At 40.9% G+C, this 21,748-nt stretch overlaps 1 protein-coding gene across 1 annotated transcript in view; it reads right to left on the bottom strand.

Annotated features, from left to right (window-relative positions):
• The window catches only part of CPE (carboxypeptidase E), a 113,308-nt gene extending 101,993 nt beyond the window's left edge, over window positions 1–11,315 (bottom strand). The window contains exon 1 of the mRNA XM_032413148.1: window positions 10,748–11,315. Within this exon, the coding sequence (XP_032269039.1) occupies window positions 10,748–11,063 (316 nt within the window). The 5' untranslated portion in view covers window positions 11,064–11,315. The remainder of the gene's footprint in view (window positions 1–10,747) is intronic.
• Window positions 11,316–21,748: the final 10,433 nt, after the last annotated feature.

The following is a 21,748-nucleotide window of genomic DNA, read 5'->3' as shown; positions in this document are numbered from 1 at the left end:
TAAATTTAAGGAGAGTTTATAGAATCCTTCCCATGCATTAACACATAGAAGGATATTTATCAGATATTTTGCAAATGCTCAACACCTCCAAAATCTCCTGCAGCTCCTGAATTTGGAAGCAAAAATTCTTTCAGGGGACTAAGCTCTGAGCCCTGCATGCAGACACTCATGGTAAGTGCAAGCTTTCTGATGCCTCAGAGAGGGACTCATGGGAATAAAAAAGATGTAGAATTTAACTTGGTTTAATTCAACATTCAACTTAGTAGAGGTACAAATTATAAATTCAAAATCCTAGTTATTCCATTAGCTTTTAAGTTCAGTTTACAAGTCATATTGATGTGTTTGCAAATCCAGCAGATTCTATAATCTGACCTTAAAGGGAAATTTGGTCACTTCATTAAATTGTCTTAAAAATTTCAAACTGTAAAAATAAATTTAATATATTTAATTTCCTTTTTAAGTCTCTTGTTTGACTGACTGACAAACACTCCTAACTTCTTAAATAATATGGTTAATCTAATACATTAAATGTACATGGTCATTCTTTCTTTTAGTTTTATTTAAACTAAACAAAACACAACAAAACAGTTAGCCCATTTCTCCCACGCCCTGCCCCACACATGGTGATTCTTAAGTTCTCTCAATGTTCTAATACATTTTACAAACTTGTTAAAATTTCAGCTTAAAAATCATAATTGACACATTTTCCCACTGGAATTACAAGGCTAATCTTTAGACATTGGAATCTACCAGATTTTATTAAACATTTTAAGTTTTAAAAGCACTTAAAACTCCAATAATACATAAATTATTTCTAAATCTCCTTAAGGTTTAAGATTCTTACGCCAAAGGGAAACAGCTATGTCAAGCCACACAGTTTTGGGGTTACCTGCCCAAAGAAATGTGGGTAATGTTGGGGGTTACCACCACAGATGACTGAAGTTCTGGTCAAATGTGACATCCAAAGCTGAAGATATTTGGGGTAATTTTTCTCACCACCTCAACTGCCATGTTGAGCCACTATAATAATTTTTATTTCATGAACTGCAAAACTTAAAGAAGAGAGCAATGATGACTTACCCATATCGCTAGCTTTATGACCTATCTTCATCTAATTTTCAAGACAAATTGGAGTTGGTAATTCTCTGATTTTTGTCGTAAAAGAAATGAAGAGTGCTAAGGACATGACAGCCAGGAAAATTTGGCTTTTTTGTATAGCTGATAATAGGCTGTCTCTGTATGATAAACAAAGGCAGTATACACTTACCCCAAATGCGCCTATGAAGGACTCAGATGGTTCCTTCCGCAGCCCCATTACACTTCTTAAAAATAACCCCCTTGAGGGGTGCCTGGCTGGCTCACTCGGTAGAGCATGTGACTCTTGATCTCAGGGTCTTGATCTTAAAAAATAAACTCCTCAAGTTACCTGTCCTTTTTATAGTGTAACTATTCTTAATATTTGCTAAGTCCTTCCTCATACATAAATAACAGCAATATATGTGCATTTTTACAGGGGATTAATTAAGATCACTTGTGACAAAATCTTAAAAAAAAATAAATTTACTTTTTTAATTTTTCTTTTAAATGCTTTTTTTTTTTTCAACAATAGGCAGACTCTTTCTGCATCTTTAAGTTCCCATAAAGATATATATTCTCCAATTCCTCACCTGTAGCAGGTATGGAAAATCGGTTCATGTAGGATCAAACTAGAGATTGTTTACAAAGAGATGGGGAGCTACGGAATAAATGCTTGGCAGTAAATGAGCGTGTACACATCCCTTCGTGTTTACAACCCAAAGTTCACAGACAAAAGCCTCTCAATTGTTATTCAGATGACTACTCTTTTTTAATATCCACAGAAGAAAGGAAGAGGAGAAAATGTGGGACCACATTAACCAGTGAGGTTCTTCAAACCTACCTCAGAGGGGATCTAGTTAGAATCCTCATAAAAGTAAAGGCAAAATTGGCCAACTATTTAAAACCCTGGTGGAACACCTGACCAGATTTAGAGAAAGCAACAATAACTCAAGAAAACTTCCTGAAAGAAGAAAGCTTTTGAAAAAAAAACTTTTAAGATTTTATTTTTAAGAAATCTCAACCCCCAACCATGGGGCTCAAACTCAACCATTGCTAGCTCTTCCAACTGAGCCAACAAGGCACCCCAAGACTTTTTTTTTTTAATAAGCCACTTAGATAAAAGAGAAGACTCTTTATTTCCTGATAGTAGCTATGGGTGGGAGTAAAAACAAGGAAAATGAAGGCTATTTTACAGATGCAACTGAAATCTATAAATATAAATAAGCCAATTTGAAAGTTAAAATAATTTAAAATGATAGCTCCACTCATGATTATCTTGCCATCATCTAGACAAAACCTATATGTCTATATAGTATTTTAGTCTATTTGTCTATATAGTATCATTCACTATGCATCCATATAACATTCACATGTGAATTATTTATCTATATTTTGTATTGCTTTAGCATTTTCCAAAAACTGAATTTGACTCTTGAGAAAATACAATAAGCAGATTTCTCTTTGGGTGAGCACTATAAAGGTCCTATTGACTGTGTGAAGTTAGTGCAGTTTCCCAAAAGTCTGTTAACTTAATTCCCATAAAGCTGATTATGGGAAGAATCTGGCTTAATATTGACTGAGTTCCCACAGTGAATGAGACTGGTTCCTTCTCATAAACTTAAAATAAATAAATAAATAAATAGATAGATAGATAAGGATCTGTGCTGAACAATGTCACAGTTTGAGACAAATGAAACTATTTCAATAAGACTGTTTGTACTTTAAAACATATGGCCCACACTGCACCTAAAACACACAAAAAAAGGACAGAAGACATTTTATTTTGCAAATGTCTAACATTTCCAGTAGTTTCCCCTACAGATACTGTTTTTATGCTTGCTACATCAAGAACAGAATAGGAAGCTCTTCGACCCTTGCATCTATATGGAGCACACATTTTATACAGAATGAAGTAGAATGCCCAATGGTTATACAGCATGTAAATTAAGCTCAACATGTGTGAAAGAGTGAATCCAGGGGGCGCCCGGGTGTTTCAGTCAGTTAAGTGTCTGACTCTTGGTTTTGGCTCAGGTCATGATCTCAGGGTCATGGGATCAAGCCCTGAGTCAGGCTATGCGCTCAGTGGGGAGCCTGCTTCTCTGTCTCCCTCTGCCCTTCCCCCCACTTGTGCACTCTCTCTCTCTCAAATAAATAAATCTTTTTTTTAAAAAAAAGTGAATCCAAGTCAAGAAACTAAATAGCTCATTTCAAGATATGCAAAGGAACTGCCTGAAAGGGTGACTGGAAGAGAAAATAAAATAGCATATACATAGTGGGTATTCAGTAAATATTCTCTAAATTAAATTAAAAATATTAACTACACCGACAAAAGCCTAATTCTCTTTTCATTTTGGAAAGTTGCCTTCATCTTGGAATGTTAAATAGCAATTTTTTATAATGGTTATGAGAAAAGGCCATTTTTAAAACTACCCCTTGGCTAGAAAAAGAAAGAGAAAAAGAAAAAGAAAAAAAGGTATTCAGAAATTTGGTCAGGGAGGTGACAGCCCAACATTTATATTGAGCTTTTCCTACCCTGAACTCACGGTCAAGCTCATGATTTGTGCAAGATGTTGAGCTGAGCTCCAGAAACAAAATATTTCTTGGGGAAAAAAAATGGACAATGGCAGTGAGTAGCAGCTGTGTAGTAAAGAGAAGATTTTCTGGTTTTGAATAATTTAATGTAGTAAGAGGAACTGGGTAGTCCAACCAGACAGCACCATTCTGGGATGTGAACATCTGAGTGTCTGCCTGCATATGCAAATACATGAGATAATTGTTGTTTTTCCCAATTCCCTGAACAGCAAGGGATTATTTTAGGAACCTGGATTTAAGTTAAAGGTTATACTTAGTCTCATTTTTTTAAAATGAGTGATCTGCATCCATTTTTTAAATAATTAGTCTTCGTTTGAAAGCAAATGTCTTAAAAATGAGAGGTATTATTATTGTTATTATTATAATAGGACTATGATGCTCGGCAGTGACTTTATAGTAAACAGATTTCTATTAAAAAACACAAAATATTTACTGGCAGTGGAGAATTATTGCTGAATTATTATTATAATTCATGCATTTCTCATTTAAGAGTCAGCTCTGTAACACTCTACCCGAGCCACCTTATCCTTCCAGGATTACTATTTGAAGACATTTAAAGATGTAGGTAATCATTTGAAAATAATAAAAGGCACTGGTGACACAGGATCTTCTCTGACGCCACATTTTATTAGAAAGAGCTGGTCGCTGGATCGCCTACAAAACACCATATCTTGAATTTTGAAAGAAAGAGAAACATTCAGAAGAATGGACTGGCAGCAATTCCTGTAATTAACAAGAAGGGAAGGAAAGAGTAAATTTAAACGCATTTCAAATTTGAGCTCTTTTGACCCATCAGCTGGCTTTCAGATAAACCTCCTCCTCTATGGCATTTTCAGGGGCATGATTTGAATGCCATTTCATGAGGGAAGGAAAAATTAAAACCTGGGATGTATGCCTTCCACCTTCAAAGGAGCACACAGTTCTTAGTACACAACACTAAAGGGCTCAAGCAGATTTTCTAAAGGTCAAAAATTTTACTAAGTACATTTTTACTGGTTATCTTTAGAACTTTTAGTTAATGCTTAAAAAGCCACCTAATTTTCTAAAATGTCTCAAGAGAAGAGTCCAGTTGTAGCAGACAACAAACACAACAAGCCATCACTGATAGGTGGGTGGATTTCTCCCCATTATGCAAAACTGGATGCATCACAATAAAACAGAAGTATATACATAAGAAAAATATCAGTTCCATCCTTTCTTGTGATCATACTGCTGGTATGCCACCAGGCATAAAATCAACATTGACCTTCAACACAGCTTTGTTTTGTGATGCACATTTTTGGCCTGTTTGAGAAATTTCATTTATTCCACAAACGTTCCCTGAGTGGCCACTATGTCCTACACAGAGTACTAAACGTTTGGGATAAACACCATCCGTGACCACAAAAAGCTCACAGTCTACTGGGGAGCATTTAGACCAACATTGGGAAAGACCATAATAGAGGTAATAATTGTTGACACATGTTGAACTAAGGACTTTATATTTACTACTTCACTGAATCATCACATTATTGTCATTTCATAGGTGACGAATTTAGGACTTACAGAGCAGTTAAGTAATTTACCCAAGAGCAATTAATTAAAAATAGGAAGAGACAGGGTTTGAACAAAAGGCCCCTGACATCGGTGCATATAGTAGAAACCTTTACATGATAGCTCTTCAAAGAACTCTGGAAAACAAAGAAATGGGAGTAAGAAAATTAGGGAGGGGTGAGGAAGGAGGTTTTAAAGAGCTTTCACTTACACTGAGGCTGTAAAAGAATAAAGTAGTCAGGACCTGAGCAGTTTCATTATAGATTTTTTGGAAAAATAAGTTAGTTTGCCAGAGTAAATCTTGGAATTGCCCTGGATTTATTTAGCTCCGTGAAGAAATAACCGTAAAGACGTTCTCAAACACCCATGAACACGTTCACTGTTCCTACTGAATGAAGCAAATTAAGATGTAAAACTGAAGAGAAGCAGGAACGCCTCACGTTTTAAAAATCGAGAAAAGGCAAACATGTGCGAACAAGAAACAGTGATAAGAGGGGAAAAGTCCTTGGGGGCCGTCCATCAGAACAGGTAAACACGTAGAGCTCCCATGTGACGGCCGACACCGCCAGGAGGCCGCTCCAAGTGGGCAAAGCCAATGGAGCACGTTTTCCAGATCGACTGAAATTGCAGAAAAAAATTTAACAAATGAGCCCATCTTCTTAATAACTAGATGCAAGCAACTTCATGGAATTATTTTCTACATACCATACTGCTTCAGCCTCACGGCAACCCTGGGAGGTTATGAGTTTTTAAGTATTCCTATTTTATAGATAAGAAAAACAGGTAGACAGAAGTTAAAAGCATAAAGCTACTTACCAATAAAGGAACTGGGATGCACTTGATACTTTAATCTTTCCTATCAAAATGATCTGTCCTATGCCTGATTGCCTCAGGACCATGTTCTCAAGTCAATAAGCCTATCTTAAGAATTTACACAAATCGCTATGCTAGCTGTTTAAGGGAGGAAAAAAACAGAAGCCATATGCTCTCCACCACTGAGGAACACCTTGTATGAGTCTCTCTGCTACAGAATTGTCCAATTAATCCTGCATAATATGTTAATGAATGATAATATGCTAATGCTCTGTTTCTCAAAATAACGAAATACTAGTTCCAAAATAAGTTCCTCGAAAAAAAAAAAAGGTGGGGTCCCATGGGGAAAAAAGATTGGAAAATACTGTATATTATATATCTGACTTGGAGATTTAAAATACAGGTTTGTTTATTCAAGGGCTCTGATAAGGTGTGCAATAAACAAACCTGTTTAGTTTTGTTTACCTAATATTTCTCAAGCCAAGCTGAACTAATGTTCCATTGAACATACTTTGGGAAAGACTGGGTTATACGTCACCCCTTAGAAGGATTATTTTTCTATTTGTCAGAAATATCTTTCCCAAAGGAAGGGACTGCCAAGGTGGGGATTTCACCCCCATGCTATGTCAATAAGTAAGATGCTAGCAGATGATTCCTTTGCTATCTCTCAAATCGGTTTCCATAGAAAGCTGGTACTTTGCCTGAGCACAGGATATAATGTTAGAGGCCAGTCCCATTTCCTCTCTTCCATAAGCCAATCACAAGTCAATCAAATACACAATTTCTGGCAAGAGCTGCAATAACTCACTCAGGTCTAAAAATAACCCTTGACCATATGTGGTACACATCTAGATCCTTCTCCAGAATCTAACATCTATGTTCACCAACTGTAAGGTGTTACTCAGTTATAAGCATTTCCCACTAATACATAACATACTAACTGGTATGAAAAAGGTCATACAAAATAATCAAAATCCCCTCTTTTTTTTATCTGTATAGAAATTTTGCCAACATTAAATGTTCCATCACAATATTTGGCAAATACGTACTGGCATTCATACACTTTAAATTTTAACAGATTTTGGAAGGAATAGGTCCAAAATAATCATTCCAGCCTTTGAAAGAGAAAAATCTATGCTCTAAAGAATGTTTCTAAGATAGCATTTTAGCTATAAATCAGACTTGCTTCCCAAGAGCAATCTTAAACTACATGTTAAAGAATTCATGTTTTAAATAAACTAATCTTAACTCCCGTTTAACTCTGGGAGGACTGGTCTGGGAAAACAGATTTCATTGTTTAGACATAAATTAATACAGGTTCTTTTATGAGTATTGTAATGATGGATATGCATTCCTAGGACAGCATATGTTTGGGTTTGAGAACTTGAGTCCCTATGCACAGAAATATTTTAAAAGTATAAGATATAAGCAAACAGGAAGAAAAATAAGGAACATGATGAGGCCTGGCAAGTATCATATCTAAGGGAACACATCTGAGCATCTAGAATCAGCCAAGAGCCCAGTTTGACAGAGACTCAATCTTAGCCAGCCCTCATCCTACTCCTGCATCAGGGGTCCAGACTCACAAAGTGTGAGATGAGACTGGTTCCAAGACCACTTGCAGTTCTTCTAACTGAGGATGGCAGCTACGCACAACCCTTCTCCAATCCAATTTTGCAGGTCTCCAAGAGATACAAAATAATAACTGAGACCCAGCATTCAGCCAGTCTAGAGTCAAGTTGATTCCTACGGTGCCAGGACAGAATAGGCATGGATATTCCTGGCAGATCAATTCAAAATGGAATTTTCTTTCCCTTTGGATGAATTCAAATGTAGACTATCTGACCGAACAAATCATTTTCAGTAGATAAGTTTCAGCTCAGGCCACAGCCTAGTACCATGCAAGTATGATGATCACTTCTTTCTGCTCAGGAAGAGAGCTGGTGGTGTGAACGAATACCTTCCATCCCTAACCTGCCAATTTAACCAAGTAAACCTCTCACTTGCCCGGTCTACCACAGGGAAAGCTTTATGTACAGATGTTTTGTTTTGGGAGAGCTCTTCTATTATGCTAACTAAATACTTAGACATTAGCTACCTTTTTTTAAAGTTCAGAAAAAGAATTTTTTAATGAAGATTTTATTTATTTGAGACAGAACGAGAGTGAGAGAGCACAACATGGGTGGGGGGAGAGCAGAGGGAGAGGGAGAAGCAGGGAGCCCAATGCGGGGCTCAATCCCAGGACCCTGGGATCATGACCTGAGCCGAAGGCAGACACTTAAACGACTGAGCCACCCAGGCACCTCCAGTAAAAGAATTTTGATTAAGAAAACTAATAAACTTGACACCTCTCTCTTACTGGAAGGTAAGATGATTATGGGCAAGTTGATCAAAGTTTTAATCAAGTAAATGATTTTGTTAAGCCAAATATTATTTCTTACTAGCTTAATCAGAAATATTATTTCAAACAAACAAAAAACAGATACTTACAAGGTGAAAAACAGTTAAGACACTGCCCCTAGATGCAGGGGCCTCTGTTAAAACATACATTTGTTCAAGCTGCACTGGCAATGGTAAATTCCAGTAACTACACTTTTCCTGCCTTCTTGTCATCCAGTCTTCAATAACCTAACATCCCCGGTGTCCTTTCTCCAGTCCTCCCACACTGTTCTTGCAGCCTTCATACTGCCCTTCCAATTCCTATTTCTCAGTTCCCCAGAGGGCAAGGACTAGCTTGTGTATCACTGCACAGTGCATAGAACTTGGCCCACCTAGAGTGTGGGGTGCTCAAAAAAACACTGAATGCATCCATTTCTACCTCAGAAGAAGTGTGGATATTCCTTTTTCATTTCTTAAAATATTTTACTCTAGAAGGAATTTGAAAATCATTTAAGGATGGTAAATACTCTCCAACTTCCTAAAAAGTTAATTCATGCAGTACTATCAAACTTACATACTAATCGGACCTATTTACTAATTTTAGAAATAAGACAACAGGCCCAAGGTGGACTCACTTACGCTAAGCTCCACATCAGAGACTGAACTTACTTGCAGGTTTTTTTTTTTTTAAGATTTTATTTATTTATTTGACAGAGAGAGACACAGCGAGAGAGGGAACACATGCAGGGGGAGTGGGAGAGGGAGAAGCAGGCTTCCCATGGAGCAGGGAGCCCAATGCGGGGCTCGATCCCAGGACCCTGGGATCTTGACCTGAGCCGAAGGCAGACGCTCAATGACTGAGCCACCCAGGTGCCCTGAACTTACTTGCAGTTTTATCTGTCCCAGAAACGGAATCTTAAACCAGTCACTTAGGAAACACCTGATCAGCACTAGTTAGGGATTCTGCCTGATAGATCCTTGCCATTCCCTAAAGGAAAGTAAGCTTACAATAATCAATCTGCTTTTTTTGCCTAGTATAACTTTCTTGTTCCCGCTCCCTTTTGCCTATTAAAGTTTTTCATTTTGTACAGCTCCTTGGAGCTCCCTTCTATCTACTAGAGTGGATGCTGACCCATTCATGAATTGGTGAATAGAGCCAATAAGATCTCTAAAATTTACTGTTGAATCTTGTTTGTTAACACTAGTTCACTGAAAATTTCTAACCTACTTATCTTCTCTTATAAAGTGATGGAGAAATTTCTAACCTACTTATCTTCTCTTATAAAGTGTGGCTTTTTAGTGTTGGTTCATCATAGTTTATTTCTACCTTTAAAAATACAATGGATAGGGGTGCCTGGCTTTATTATTTTAACAGTACCTTTACTATCAGAAGACCAGGCCTTATATCATTTGAAGAGTTACATCATTTCCAAAGAGCAGAAGCATAATGAAAAAAAGACCCAAGAACATTTTTTAAATCCATTTATTAATACCAAATGAATCACATTTAACGTAAATAAAACGTGCCTTAACACATTCAGAAGGAAGATGCGTAAGATGGCTATATGGGAACATCAGCTGAAATAAAAACCCGGTCACAAACTACTCATCTCAACTGGCTAAAGCCAAGAAAATGGGATACTCCTTTTTTCCTTAGGCCGTATGCAGTTTCAGAATGGAAATGCCTGTCAGGGCCACTTTTCCACCCCGGCAGGAAGACCTATGTGTCTGCACACACCACCGCCCAGTGCGGCCGATACCGTTCACGCCGCTCACAGCAGCGCGCATACCTAATAAGCACATACAGGTAGGGATGGGTATGCAGAGCCTGCAGGACCCAACAAGCCTGTCCTCTGGAAATGAGGAAACAAATGGGAAAGGACTATTCCTCGTTTCCTCTAAGTTCCTGACTTCTGCACCTTACCTTTCTACTCTTGTGTGCAAGGAAGGTCGACCTCCTCGCTGAGGACTCTCAATTATTCTCTCTGGTCTTTGATGCAGCAGAGTGAGAGTGACCGCCCGGTTTTGCGGGCGTGCGGATTTGCGTGTCCCCTCCCGCCTCCCGGGCCCATGCTCACCAAGGGTGAACTAAGGGCTGGAGGTGGGCGCAAGGCTTGGGGTGGGGGGGGGCGGGAAGGAAAGACCGCAGAGATGGGGAAGCCGGCAACCCGCAACGCTCTAGGTCAGGTTCATGTATCTGCATCCCTCCCTCCACTTGTACCTTCCACCCCAGGCGCCCTTTCCCAAAAGGCACCCCTGGGCCCACCTTTTTCCCCCCTGCCCCCACCGCCACGTCCAAGCCTCTGCGGCCCTCCGAGACGCCCCCAGAGACGGCAGGGTGCAGCGCTCTTACCAGGCTCATGGACACCGGGGTTGTCGGACAGCTCGATGACCAGGAGCTCCCGGCCCTCGAAGCTGCGCCCCACCGTGTAGATCCTGCTGATGGCGGTGCACTGCAGCCACACGGACACCAGCGCCTCGCGCAGCTCGGGGTAACGGTGGTACTCGAAGGAGATGCCGTCCTCCTGCTGCAGCCGCCGGCGCCGCCTCATGCCCGCCGCGGGCGCCGCGGGCGCCCCGGGCTCCTGGGCTCCGGCACCCAGCAGCCACCCGCAGGCGGCCAGTGCCACGCACAGCGCCAGCAGCGCCCGGCCTCCTCGCGCGGCCATCGCCCCGCGCCGCCGCCGCCCGCGCCTTCCTGCGCCCGCCGCCTCTTTTGTCTGGGCTCGGGGACTCCGCGGGCCGGCGCTGCGCGGGGAGCCAAGTTCCGCAGCAGCCTCCGCACGCCTCACCTTCCTGGGCCCACTGAGCGCCGGCCGCGCGCGGGGGCCACCCAGAGGAGAGGGGCGAAGCGGCGGCTCGGCGGGCCGCACTATTGGCCGCCGAGCCCAGGGGAGCTGCAGGAGAAACCACTGCGAGGAGGGGGCCGGCGCGCGCCCGCGGGATTCGGTGGGGCTCGGGGGAGGGCGGCTGGCGTGGCTGGCTCGCAACCACGTCAAGAGCCAAATGGCGCCGCGGACGACGCAGGTGAAGTGACAGCTACGGAATGCGTTGGGAACGTTGTTGTCATTGAAAGACCCAGGACATTGCGTGTGGAAAAATACTCTTGGATTGCTAGTGGAGCCTTTTAAAGTAACATCTGTTCTCAGCCGACCAGGGTTTCCATCTTGATGCACCAATAATTAGAGCATATTCCAGGAAAAAAAAAAAAGAGAGAGAGAGAGAGACAGCGAGAGAGAGAAACAAAAAGGAATTATTGGCAGCCACTTGCCCTTTCCCTATGATGTATCTTTAATGACTGCACTGATAGTCCAAACACAAACCCAAGAGTTGGGTTTGCATTTATTGCAAGGTCTGGCTGGATAACAGAACATTGTGCACTTTGATTTAGAGGTTTAAGACAATAAAAATACATTCTATCGCTTTGCAGATACTGTCTTTAATTGTATTAGATGCACATTCCTGGATTCTCTCAGGAAAAAAACGAAAAACAAAACATGATAAGGCTGTCATTCGGCAGTGCTTGTGCCAACCTCCTTCTGCAGCAACCCTCGGAAAAACAAAATACAACACCGGGTGTGCGCTGGACAAAGGATTCAGTCTGAATTAAGATTAAATCTTTCAGGAGCAGTTTATCCGGGTAGTTCTGGCTTCGAGTTTCTTATTAGATCGTAACCAGGATGTTGGCCAGGACTGCAGTCATCTGAACGCTTGATTGGGGCTGGAGAATCTTTTCCAAGAAAAAATTTAAAAATAAAAAGATTAAATCCTGTTATAGAAAGAAAACTCTGATCAAGAGAGATAAAGCCTCCATAACCTTCTTAAAGTTATTGTAAAAGTATATAATCATTTAGAGCTTTAAATGCCCAGCCCTTGGACAAGATTTATATTGTTGGAGCAACTCTGAAACAAATGTTATTCTGAAGAGGTTGCCATTTGGATTTAAGAATAGTGCAAATCTAAATAAATAAATAATCCATCGAGTACTCCAACCAAGCAAAAAAAAAAAAAAAAAAAAAAAACTGGACACCGTGAGACTTTTTTTCTTTCTTAACTTGTTCTTTCTCCACCTGTCTAACAATGCATCACACTGAATAAAAACTTTCTCCTGGAATAGGACATTTAAATGATTTTATTGGATCAAAAGAAAAATGTTTCTGGAAAAACTGGTTCCACACCCCTATGTCTACATTTCCTACAGCATCTTTTTTGGATTTTTGGGGCGGGGGGGGAGAGGAAGCTGCCACTGGGAAGACACGCCACTCGGTTAGATTTGCATCCAGCCACGTTCCTTGTCAATGTAACAGAGCTAAGAATTTTATATTTTCCACTATGACCAGTCTGTGTTTGATTACATAGTCCAGAAGTATAAAACCAGAGTTATAATTACATTTCTAAAATCATGCCCAAAAGAGCAACCTTGGAAACCTAGAAAAAGAAAACAGAGTAGCTAAAACCAGTGACTTCGGAAGTGGAAAGTTAAGATTTTCATGTTAGCAATTTAAGGCAACCACACTAATTTGTGGCTAGGTGGGGCATATGGACTAGTAACTACACACATGAACAACATAATATCGATTGAAGTCCTGTGTTGCCCTTTAGCTATCTCTCTAAACAAAGGGTATGCTTTCTATTTTTTCCCAAATTTCAATTTTATGGGTCGCTTTTACTTTTTTTTTTTAAGTGGATAGAATCTTAATAGCTATGTAGACTCACTTAAGGGGGACTCTCTTTGCATCGTAGAATTTTGTTTCCTTTATGTATAAAACAAAAGGTTTTGACTGGGTTACTCATTTGAGTGCAGCAGAATCATGTAGAGAGTTTGTAAAATGTGCAGCTTCCCAAGCCCCCATCAATACAGGAGTTCTGAGATATGTTCCACATATTAACGAGGTTCCAGGTTTTAATAGCAACACCAGGTATTTCTGATTTTGATGTTTGACTGACAAACACACTTTGAGAAATACCGTCCTACATGTTTTCTAAGGTCTTTTTCAGATCTAAAATGCTATAATTCTTGGGGCACCTGGGTTGAGCATCTGCCTTCGGCTCAGGTCCTGATCTTGGGGTCCTGGGATTGAGTCCTGCATTGGGGGGGGGGGGTCCCCGCTCAGCGGGGGGTCTGCTTCCCCCCCTCCCCCCCCCCCCCCGCTCATGCTCTCTCTCACTTTCTCTCTCAAATGGGTGAAATCTTTAAAATAAAATAAAATGCTATGGTTCTGGAAGGTATTTTTTTAGAAAAAAATCCCTGCTTATCTGATAGATGATAGAGCTCCTTGCTTATTTGGGGGCATACCACACACATCAACGAATCAGTTTAAAGGAATTAAAACTTGGTCTTTGAACTTCTGGGCTATTTTAGGTGTAGGTCATCCCCACTGGAGTGTATATTACTTGTTTGTGGCTTTATAGGCAATTATATAAAAGGTTACATACTCATCCTGGTTGCTAGATAGAAAATCTTGCATGGTAAGTCTCTAATGTGTTTGACTTTGTGTACCCAGAATTCAATCTAGTATGCAACCTACATTTAAAATTGTGTATGTGCAAGAAAGAAAGAGAGATCCTTTTTCATGTCACTTTTGGACATCTGTATGGGCATATTTAAGCTCCCCAAGCCTCCATTTCCTGCATCACTTCTACTCTTTTCAAATTTAGAAACTATCTTTTCGTGTATTCCAAACCTTTTATTCTCCCTTCCAAAGCCCCATCTAAAACTATCTACTGCACATCAGTTCTGTGAGCACATCGCTCTATATCCATCCAGTGGTGTGCTGGTAAATGTTTACCACTCAGCTCTCTGGAGTGGGGGTAGGGGTATGGCTGGGAAGGAGGGTGGAGGACCTGATTTAGAGTGTTTGCTGATTTCCATGGTGTAAATGTTCCCACCATGGCTGATTTCAAATTATCAATGTGACATCACCAAGCATGGGTGCTGAGAAGAGATAAACATTAGCACACCTTTATATGGTGTGGGGGTGTGTACAAAGTCTTTATATTCCTCCCTTTCAAGAGGTAGAGCTTAATTCCCTACTACATGAGTGTAGGCAGGACTTAGGGACTCACTTCTAATGGACAGAATTGATGTATCTACCTGTCCATCAACAGATGAATGGATAAAGAAGATGTGGTATATATACACAATGGAATATTATACAGCGATCAAAAAATGAAATTTTGCCATTTGCAACAACGTGGATGGAACTAGAGGGTATTATGCTAAGCGAAATAAGTCAATCAGAGAAAGACAATTATCATATGATCTCACTGATATGTGGAATTTGAGAAACAAGGCAGAGGATCACAGAGGAAAGGAGGGAAAAATGAAACAAGATGAAACCAGAGAGGGAGACAAACCATAAGAGACTCTTAATCTCAGGAAACAAACTGAGGGTTGCTGGAGTGGTGGGGGGTAGGAGGCATGGGGTGGCTGGGTGATGGACATTGGGGAGGGTATGTGCTATGGTGAGCGCCATGAATTGTGTAAGACTGATGAATCACAGACCTGTACCTCTGAAACAAATAATACATTGTATGTTAAAAAAAAATAAAAAAGGAAGAAGATAGTAGGAAAGGAAAAATGAAAGGGGGGAAATCAGAGTGGGAGATGAACCATGAGAGACTATGGACTCCGAGAAACAAACTGAGGGTTTTAAAGGGGAGGGGGGTGGGGGGATGGGTGAGCCCAGTGATGGATATTAAGGAGGGCACGTATTGCATGGAGCACTGGTATTATATGCAAACAATGAATCATGGAACACTACATCAAAAACTAATGGTGTAATGTATGGTAACTAACATAACATAATAAAATTAAATTTAAAAAAAGAGAATGATTGTGTTTAATAAATGCCTCATAAAATTTCTTCAATTTTAACAATTGGCTCTTTTTTTCTTTTAAAGATTTCATTTATTTGACAGAGAGAGAGAACACAAGTAGGCAGAGTGGCAGGCAGAGAGAGAGGGAGAAGCAGGCTCCCCACCGAGCAGAGAGCCCGATGCAGGGCTCGATCCCAGGACCCTGGAATCATGACCTGAGCGGAAGGCAGACGCTTAACCGACTGAGCCACCCAGGTGCCCCTAACAATTGGCTCTTACAACTGGGTCTGAGCTGCCAACAAAGCACTATATCTATTTGTAGTCTCCATTCTTCACTCAGCAGTACACCCTCCATTTATGGCTGGCCCTTCTCTGTAGTCCGCCACAGAGGAAATATTGTAATGTTACTCAGTTTTCATGAACCTTCTACATCAGAATCACCTGGTAAGCATAGCCACATTCCAGACCAATTGGATCCAGTTTTCTGGGGATGGGGTTTGGAAATCTGCATTTGAATAAGCTCTCCCCACCCCACCACTCCACCCTCTCAGGGTGATTCTGATGCACAGTATGATTGGAGGAACCCTCATTCCAGAGACTGGTTTTGAAATTTGACAAAACAGTGTTCTAATTCCAGGACAACTTGTTTTGGAAAACTGCTCAATTACTTCACCTGAAAATGAGGGACACTATGAGCATTCCGTGAAATAAGGCCAGCAAGGGGGTGGGCACAAGAAAAGCGCTCCATAAAGAGAAACCTTCCATTTCTGGGACAAACTGCCATCATGGTACCCTCTTACTGGCCACTGGAACGCCCCATCCAGGTATTCCTGCTTCAGAATCCTTCCTCCTACCTTCTGAACTCCAAACACCAATGTCTGACTTCCCTTGTTAGCACTGAGGAAATTCTCTCAGCCAGCCTCCACTCAACCATCTCTCTGTTCACACCTGAAACGCTCTGGGGGTTGCCCATGTCCCTGGCCATGGCTGGGGTTGGTCTCACTTCTTCCCTCACTGCCCATTCCTCACATTTGTCACAGTTCTCTCACCGCTGGCTTGCGTGCATATCAAGGTCAGTCAGCTGTGCCACCAGAATGTTCATGCCACTTCCACGCGTGGTTGGGTCCTTAATTAAAGAGGCAAACACATAAACAAGAGTAGAAAAAAGCTGAAAGCTTTGGATGCACGTGAATTTTCAAAGTGGAATTAGGCGCAGTTGAGGAAACAGTGAAGAGCTGAGGAAAACTTATAAAAATCTCTAAAACTTCTGCTCTGAGATTTGTTCCCAAACCTGTCACTTTACCATCAAGAACCTCATACGGTTACCACCATAACGGTAGGGAAAGCATTATTGCATAAAGGCCTTGTTCCTAAAACAACCAAGAACCAACCAATGGATGAGCATATGCTTATGTTAAATTTAAATAGACTATTTAAATTGTGCTTGTATGCTTCGTTTTTTGTTTTTCTTCTTTAACTGATTTTTTTCCATTAACCAACCCACTAAGTGTCCCAGTTGTATCGGGTAAGAAGGGAGACGTGTACCGTGGCCGGCGGGTCACAACCCAATGCATTCTCAACGTGCCGCTTGACTCGGTGCTCACAGTACTCCATCTACAAGTATCACCACCTCAATATCGAATTACCGACTCACATTGAAGGTAGTCCAAAGGGTTTATCAACGTTTTTCTACAACTCTATCTTGTACCAATTTCTCTGTATCCTAGAGGGCCACCCCAGTATTACCGACCTCCCAGCAACATTGTCCAAAAACACGTAATGTGAACCAGATGTGTAATTTTAAATGCTCTAGTAGCCATGTTTTTAAAAAGTAAAAAGGAACAGGTGAAATTAATTTTAATAATAAATTTTGCCTAACCCAATGTACCCCAAATATTATCATCTCAGCCTGCAAACACTTTGGGATCTATTAACGAAATATTTTTCCATACTAAGTCTTCAAAATCAGTTGTGCGATTTACATCATAGCCCATCCGTGCAATTCAGACTAGCCATATTTAAAATGCTCAATAGCCACTTACGGCTAGTGACAACTGTATCGGACAGCTGACCGATCTTGCTGTTCTTACATTCTGATCTTCTAAAATTATTCCTCCTGATTTATCTTCATAGTTAATTCTGCGGTCCAAGCACTCACTGGTTATTTCTTTGCCTGGACTATGGCAACATCCTCCCCTGGAGATGACTCTTCTCCATCACTGGTTAATCCGAGTTTTAAATCTTGCTGCCAAAACCACCTTCTCCATCATTTACCTTGATTACACTATCTACCATCCTGTCATGTCCATCATTCAGTGGATCAAAACCAAAGCTGCGATCCCCAAAGGGAATTTCCCCAAAGGGAAACCTTGCTCAGAATGGAGTCAGGAGGCCAGCAGAGGGAGCTCTCAGCCCTACCACTCCTGCCCCATTGCAGCCCCAACAGGAAGACAGACCTTGCCGGAAGATACTACCTTACTATCCCAGCAGAAGGAAGGAAGGTTTCCTCCGCCCCTGGCAACAGCCCAGCCAATGAGAGACAGTTACAACTCAGCCAGTGAAAAGCCACTATACTTCCAGCTCCCAGTTTAGTCCAAAGAACTCTCCGTTTATAACGGCCTCTCCCAGCACCTCCCCTCTCCTCGCTATAAAAATGCATTCCTCTGTTTAGTTCTCCAGACTCACCTGTGCTTTGCCCTAGCTTGCCTCTCCTGGGTTAAAATTCTCTGCTATTCCTAAATACACCCATCTTTTTCTGGTGAAACAACTAGCAGTTTTATTTTGAAAGTTAACACCTTCTTCAGAGAATTTTACTGGAGAGCCCTGGGAAATCTTAACTTACTGTATCTCCTGCTGCTTCTTTCACTACATCGTTTTATCTCCCAATCTATTACTTTGAATTCCTGCACCGCCATCCCCCAAACTACAACCATATTTCTATCTACACCATCCTTACCTCCTAAGCTGTCTTCCCCCCCCCCCCCCTCCCAGGGCCAACGCTATCCCCTAACCCTATTGCCGTCCTCTTCTCCTCCACCAGGCATTCCCCCTCTCCTATTCTTACGGGTCCTCTTTCTCTCCTTGCATTTCCCCTTTGCACCATGCTCTCCTATCCTTTTTGAAAAAAAACTGAAATTCTGACCTGAGTTCACTTTCCGCAGCTAGCACCCAAACACCTCAACTTCCTCACATCTCATTCACTCCTTCACTCAGCTTCTACTCTGTAGGTTCTACACATTTAATAAGACTCAACATTCATTGACCTTTCCTGGGCTAACTCAGGACCCTGCACTCAGCTTAGTGTTCTTCTCCCTCTTCACATGCTCATGGTTTCAGTTATCACCTCCCTGCTCCCAAGATCCAGAGTCCCATATCCATTCCCTCCCCCTCAGAGACAGAGTCCGCCTTCCTTGTGTGTTTGTCTCCACAGCCTACCACAGTGGAACCACAATCATAGGTCGGTATGTTTGCATGTGAATGAAGGAATTAGTAAATCTGCTAGCACCTTCCTAACTATGGCACTCAGACCCCTCCCCATGTTTGCAATGTTCTGCTTACTCAACAAGCTCTTGGATTCCCACCTTCTCCTACAGGAGCCCTTCCTCAGCGTGACCCAACCACCACAGCCTTCTCTTCACTCAGCAACCACAGTTACCGAGTCGCTTGCATGTAACGTAAGTCATTTGCCAATTTTCTCATCTGATCTGTGTACTTATTCAATGTAGTTTCTATTTCTCTCTCCATTATTATTGTCTGTATTATAATTTCAATTCTACCACACTGCAAATACAATATTCAGGAAAGAAAATTGGGTTTTCTATTATGTTCTTACCTTTGGAAACCACACTGCTGAAATGAAAATCAGATTGCCAATTTCCATTGCCAAAGAATGACTGGTTTTCCCTTCAGCTGCTGGAAGTTTACCAGTACAAACAATGCAGAATAACTTTACGATGGAGGATGCTAACAACTTTATGGTGCTCAGGAATGTTAAGTATTACAGAGATGTACAAACAAGTACTGGAATCTTTCATTATAAACAACAACCATGACTTATCTATTGTGTCACTTTTCAATCCATAATATTTCTTGCACCTTTTTAAATTTCAAGTGTCCTTGGGGCGCCTGGGTGGCTCAGTAGTTAAGCATCTGCTTGGGCTCAGGTCATGATCCCAGGGTCCTGGGATTGAGCCCCGCATTGGGCTCCCTTATCAGCAGGAAGCCTGCTTCTCCCTCTCCCACTCCCCCTGCTTGTGTTCCCTCTCTCTCTGTCAAATAAATAAAATCTTTAAAAAAAAAAATTCAAGTGTCCAAAAAAGAAAGAAGTTCACCTCTCTTTGTTTCATACAACTTACAAGACATCAGCGTGAAACAGTCTCTTATTTAGTGAAAGCTGCTCACTTCTTCACAAGACTACAGAATTATCAGCATATGTAAACATATTGTGTGTCCATACATGTATGTTAAAGTATCTCCTGTCCAACACTTTGGAAGCCTTTCTGCTACTAGATGGACTGACCAAGATGTTAATTAAGTGAAAACTAATGAGGTTAATTATGTACACAGAGAGCAAAACAAACAAACCTCTTACTCATGATCAGGACTATGTCCTTAATTTCAGGAAAGCTTTGTGCATGACAACAAACCCAACTCCACTGAAGCTTAGGTCAGATGGCTGTAGGTGGATGAGTGGTCAGTCATATTATTATTAGCAAAAGAAGAAAAAAAATATACAGCACATTCATCAAGTAGATGCTCAAACAATATTCACAATAGCAATGGTTTTTATATAGTACCATTACACAATTATTGCTGTTATGCTCCTCAATGTTGACTGATTATAGGCCTTGAAGTTTTAAATCAGGGTCCTCCTACACCCTGAACACAGCACTTGTATTGGCCCTTTTTTTGAAAAGTAACCCGTATGTGTAGTCAGTCCAAGTTAATGAAGAAGGGGGTTTGGTTTGCTCCCCACGTGGTTGCACGATTTACCTTCAGGGGCCTGCATCCTCAGATATGTAGCTTGGGAAAGGGCGGATCATTCCACCGGGTAGATGAAGGGCCTGAAGGTATGGAGTGGTCACTACGCAGCAGAGTCCCATTGGGGCTGAGCCTAGGTCTTGGGGCCAGGTTTGCCTTCTCAAGAGTGACTTCATGGATTGTGTCTTTCAGTGGAAATCCTGTGGTCAAAAGAATAGAGTTCAGATGAGAACTTAGCTCAGATTTGTGTAAGCGAAGAGTGGGGAGTATGGGGTGGAGAGAGAGAGAGAGAAATAGTGAAAAAGAAAGCAAAGGCAGAGGAAGAAGAGGAGTAGAGGAAGGGGAAAGAATAAGAAAACAGGGGAAGAGGGTCACCTGGGTGGCTCAGTTGGTTAAGCCTTGGACTCTTGATTTCAGCTCAGGTCTTGAGCTCAGGGTCATGAGTTTGAGCTCCCCATTGGGTTCATGCTGGACGTGGAGTCTACTTTAAAAAAAGAGAGAGACAGAGAGAAGGGAAGAAAAAGCAAAAGTAAGGCAGTCGAAAATCCAGTACTATCTCTGTTCAAGGGCCTTAGAAACTTTATAAACTTCATCTACTTTAGTGTGAAAAGTGTGGGAAATTTACCTTCCTTATGGATGATTAATCCTAAATCAAACTGAGGAATCTCTATATCTTATGCAAGACACACAGTAGCATAACAAAAACAAAAAGCATAACATTTATAAAGCATTTCAGTGGTTACAAAGTGTTTCTCCTGCATTTTCCAACTTGATTCTCTCAATGACCTCATTTTATTATCCACATTTTACAGATAAGCCACCTGAATTCATGGAGGATAAATTCAAAAGCAACGATACACGAGATCAAAGAGAAATATTATTAACTCAAAGATATATTTTAGAATTACCCCTTCATTTAATTTTTTGGACCTGACCTGATTCTCCTTTAGGAAAATGTACTATAAATCTAAAGTCTCAGCACGTTACCTCAGCCAGGGACGAATTGATTTTCTGTGTTTTCCTCCTGTCTATGAAAAAATTATTATTTCTGTGCCTTTAACAACTATAAAATGTGGTGTTCATCAGACTTAAATTAAAATGATAAACTCTACTATTTTAAAAAAAGGTATCAAAAATGGAATAAAAAAGATAATACAATAACTTGCTTATAAAATATTATACTAGGCCCTAGTAGCTAAGGGAAGGTATTGTTTTTTAGTCCCTAATTTTTCCACTAATATAATACATAGAAAAAAATCAAAAGTGCATTTTCTCTCATATACCCATGTTTGGGAATGAAATTACCAAAATGAAAATCAAGTGCCAGGCTCTCATGAGACAAATGTCACTAAGGGTGGATGGTTTTCTCTTCAGCTGTAAGATGTTGGCCATCTTATACATTTTTAAACCTTATAAATTAATAAATCTTGTAAATAAATAAGGTCTTTAATTCTGGATCAAATTGAGTTGCTCAGGAATCTACAGTGGTAACTCTAAACATTACACAAATGCACACAGCAGTACACGAATCTTTCATTATAATCAATAATCATAT

The sequence above is a fragment of the Phoca vitulina genome, unplaced genomic scaffold (assembly GCF_004348235.1).
Source record: "Phoca vitulina isolate PV1807 unplaced genomic scaffold, GSC_HSeal_1.0 scaffold14, whole genome shotgun sequence".
NCBI classification, from domain to species: Eukaryota; Metazoa; Chordata; class Mammalia; order Carnivora; family Phocidae; genus Phoca; species Phoca vitulina.
Note: the sequence above shows the minus strand (reverse complement) of the source record. Positions and strands in the feature narration are given on the sequence as shown.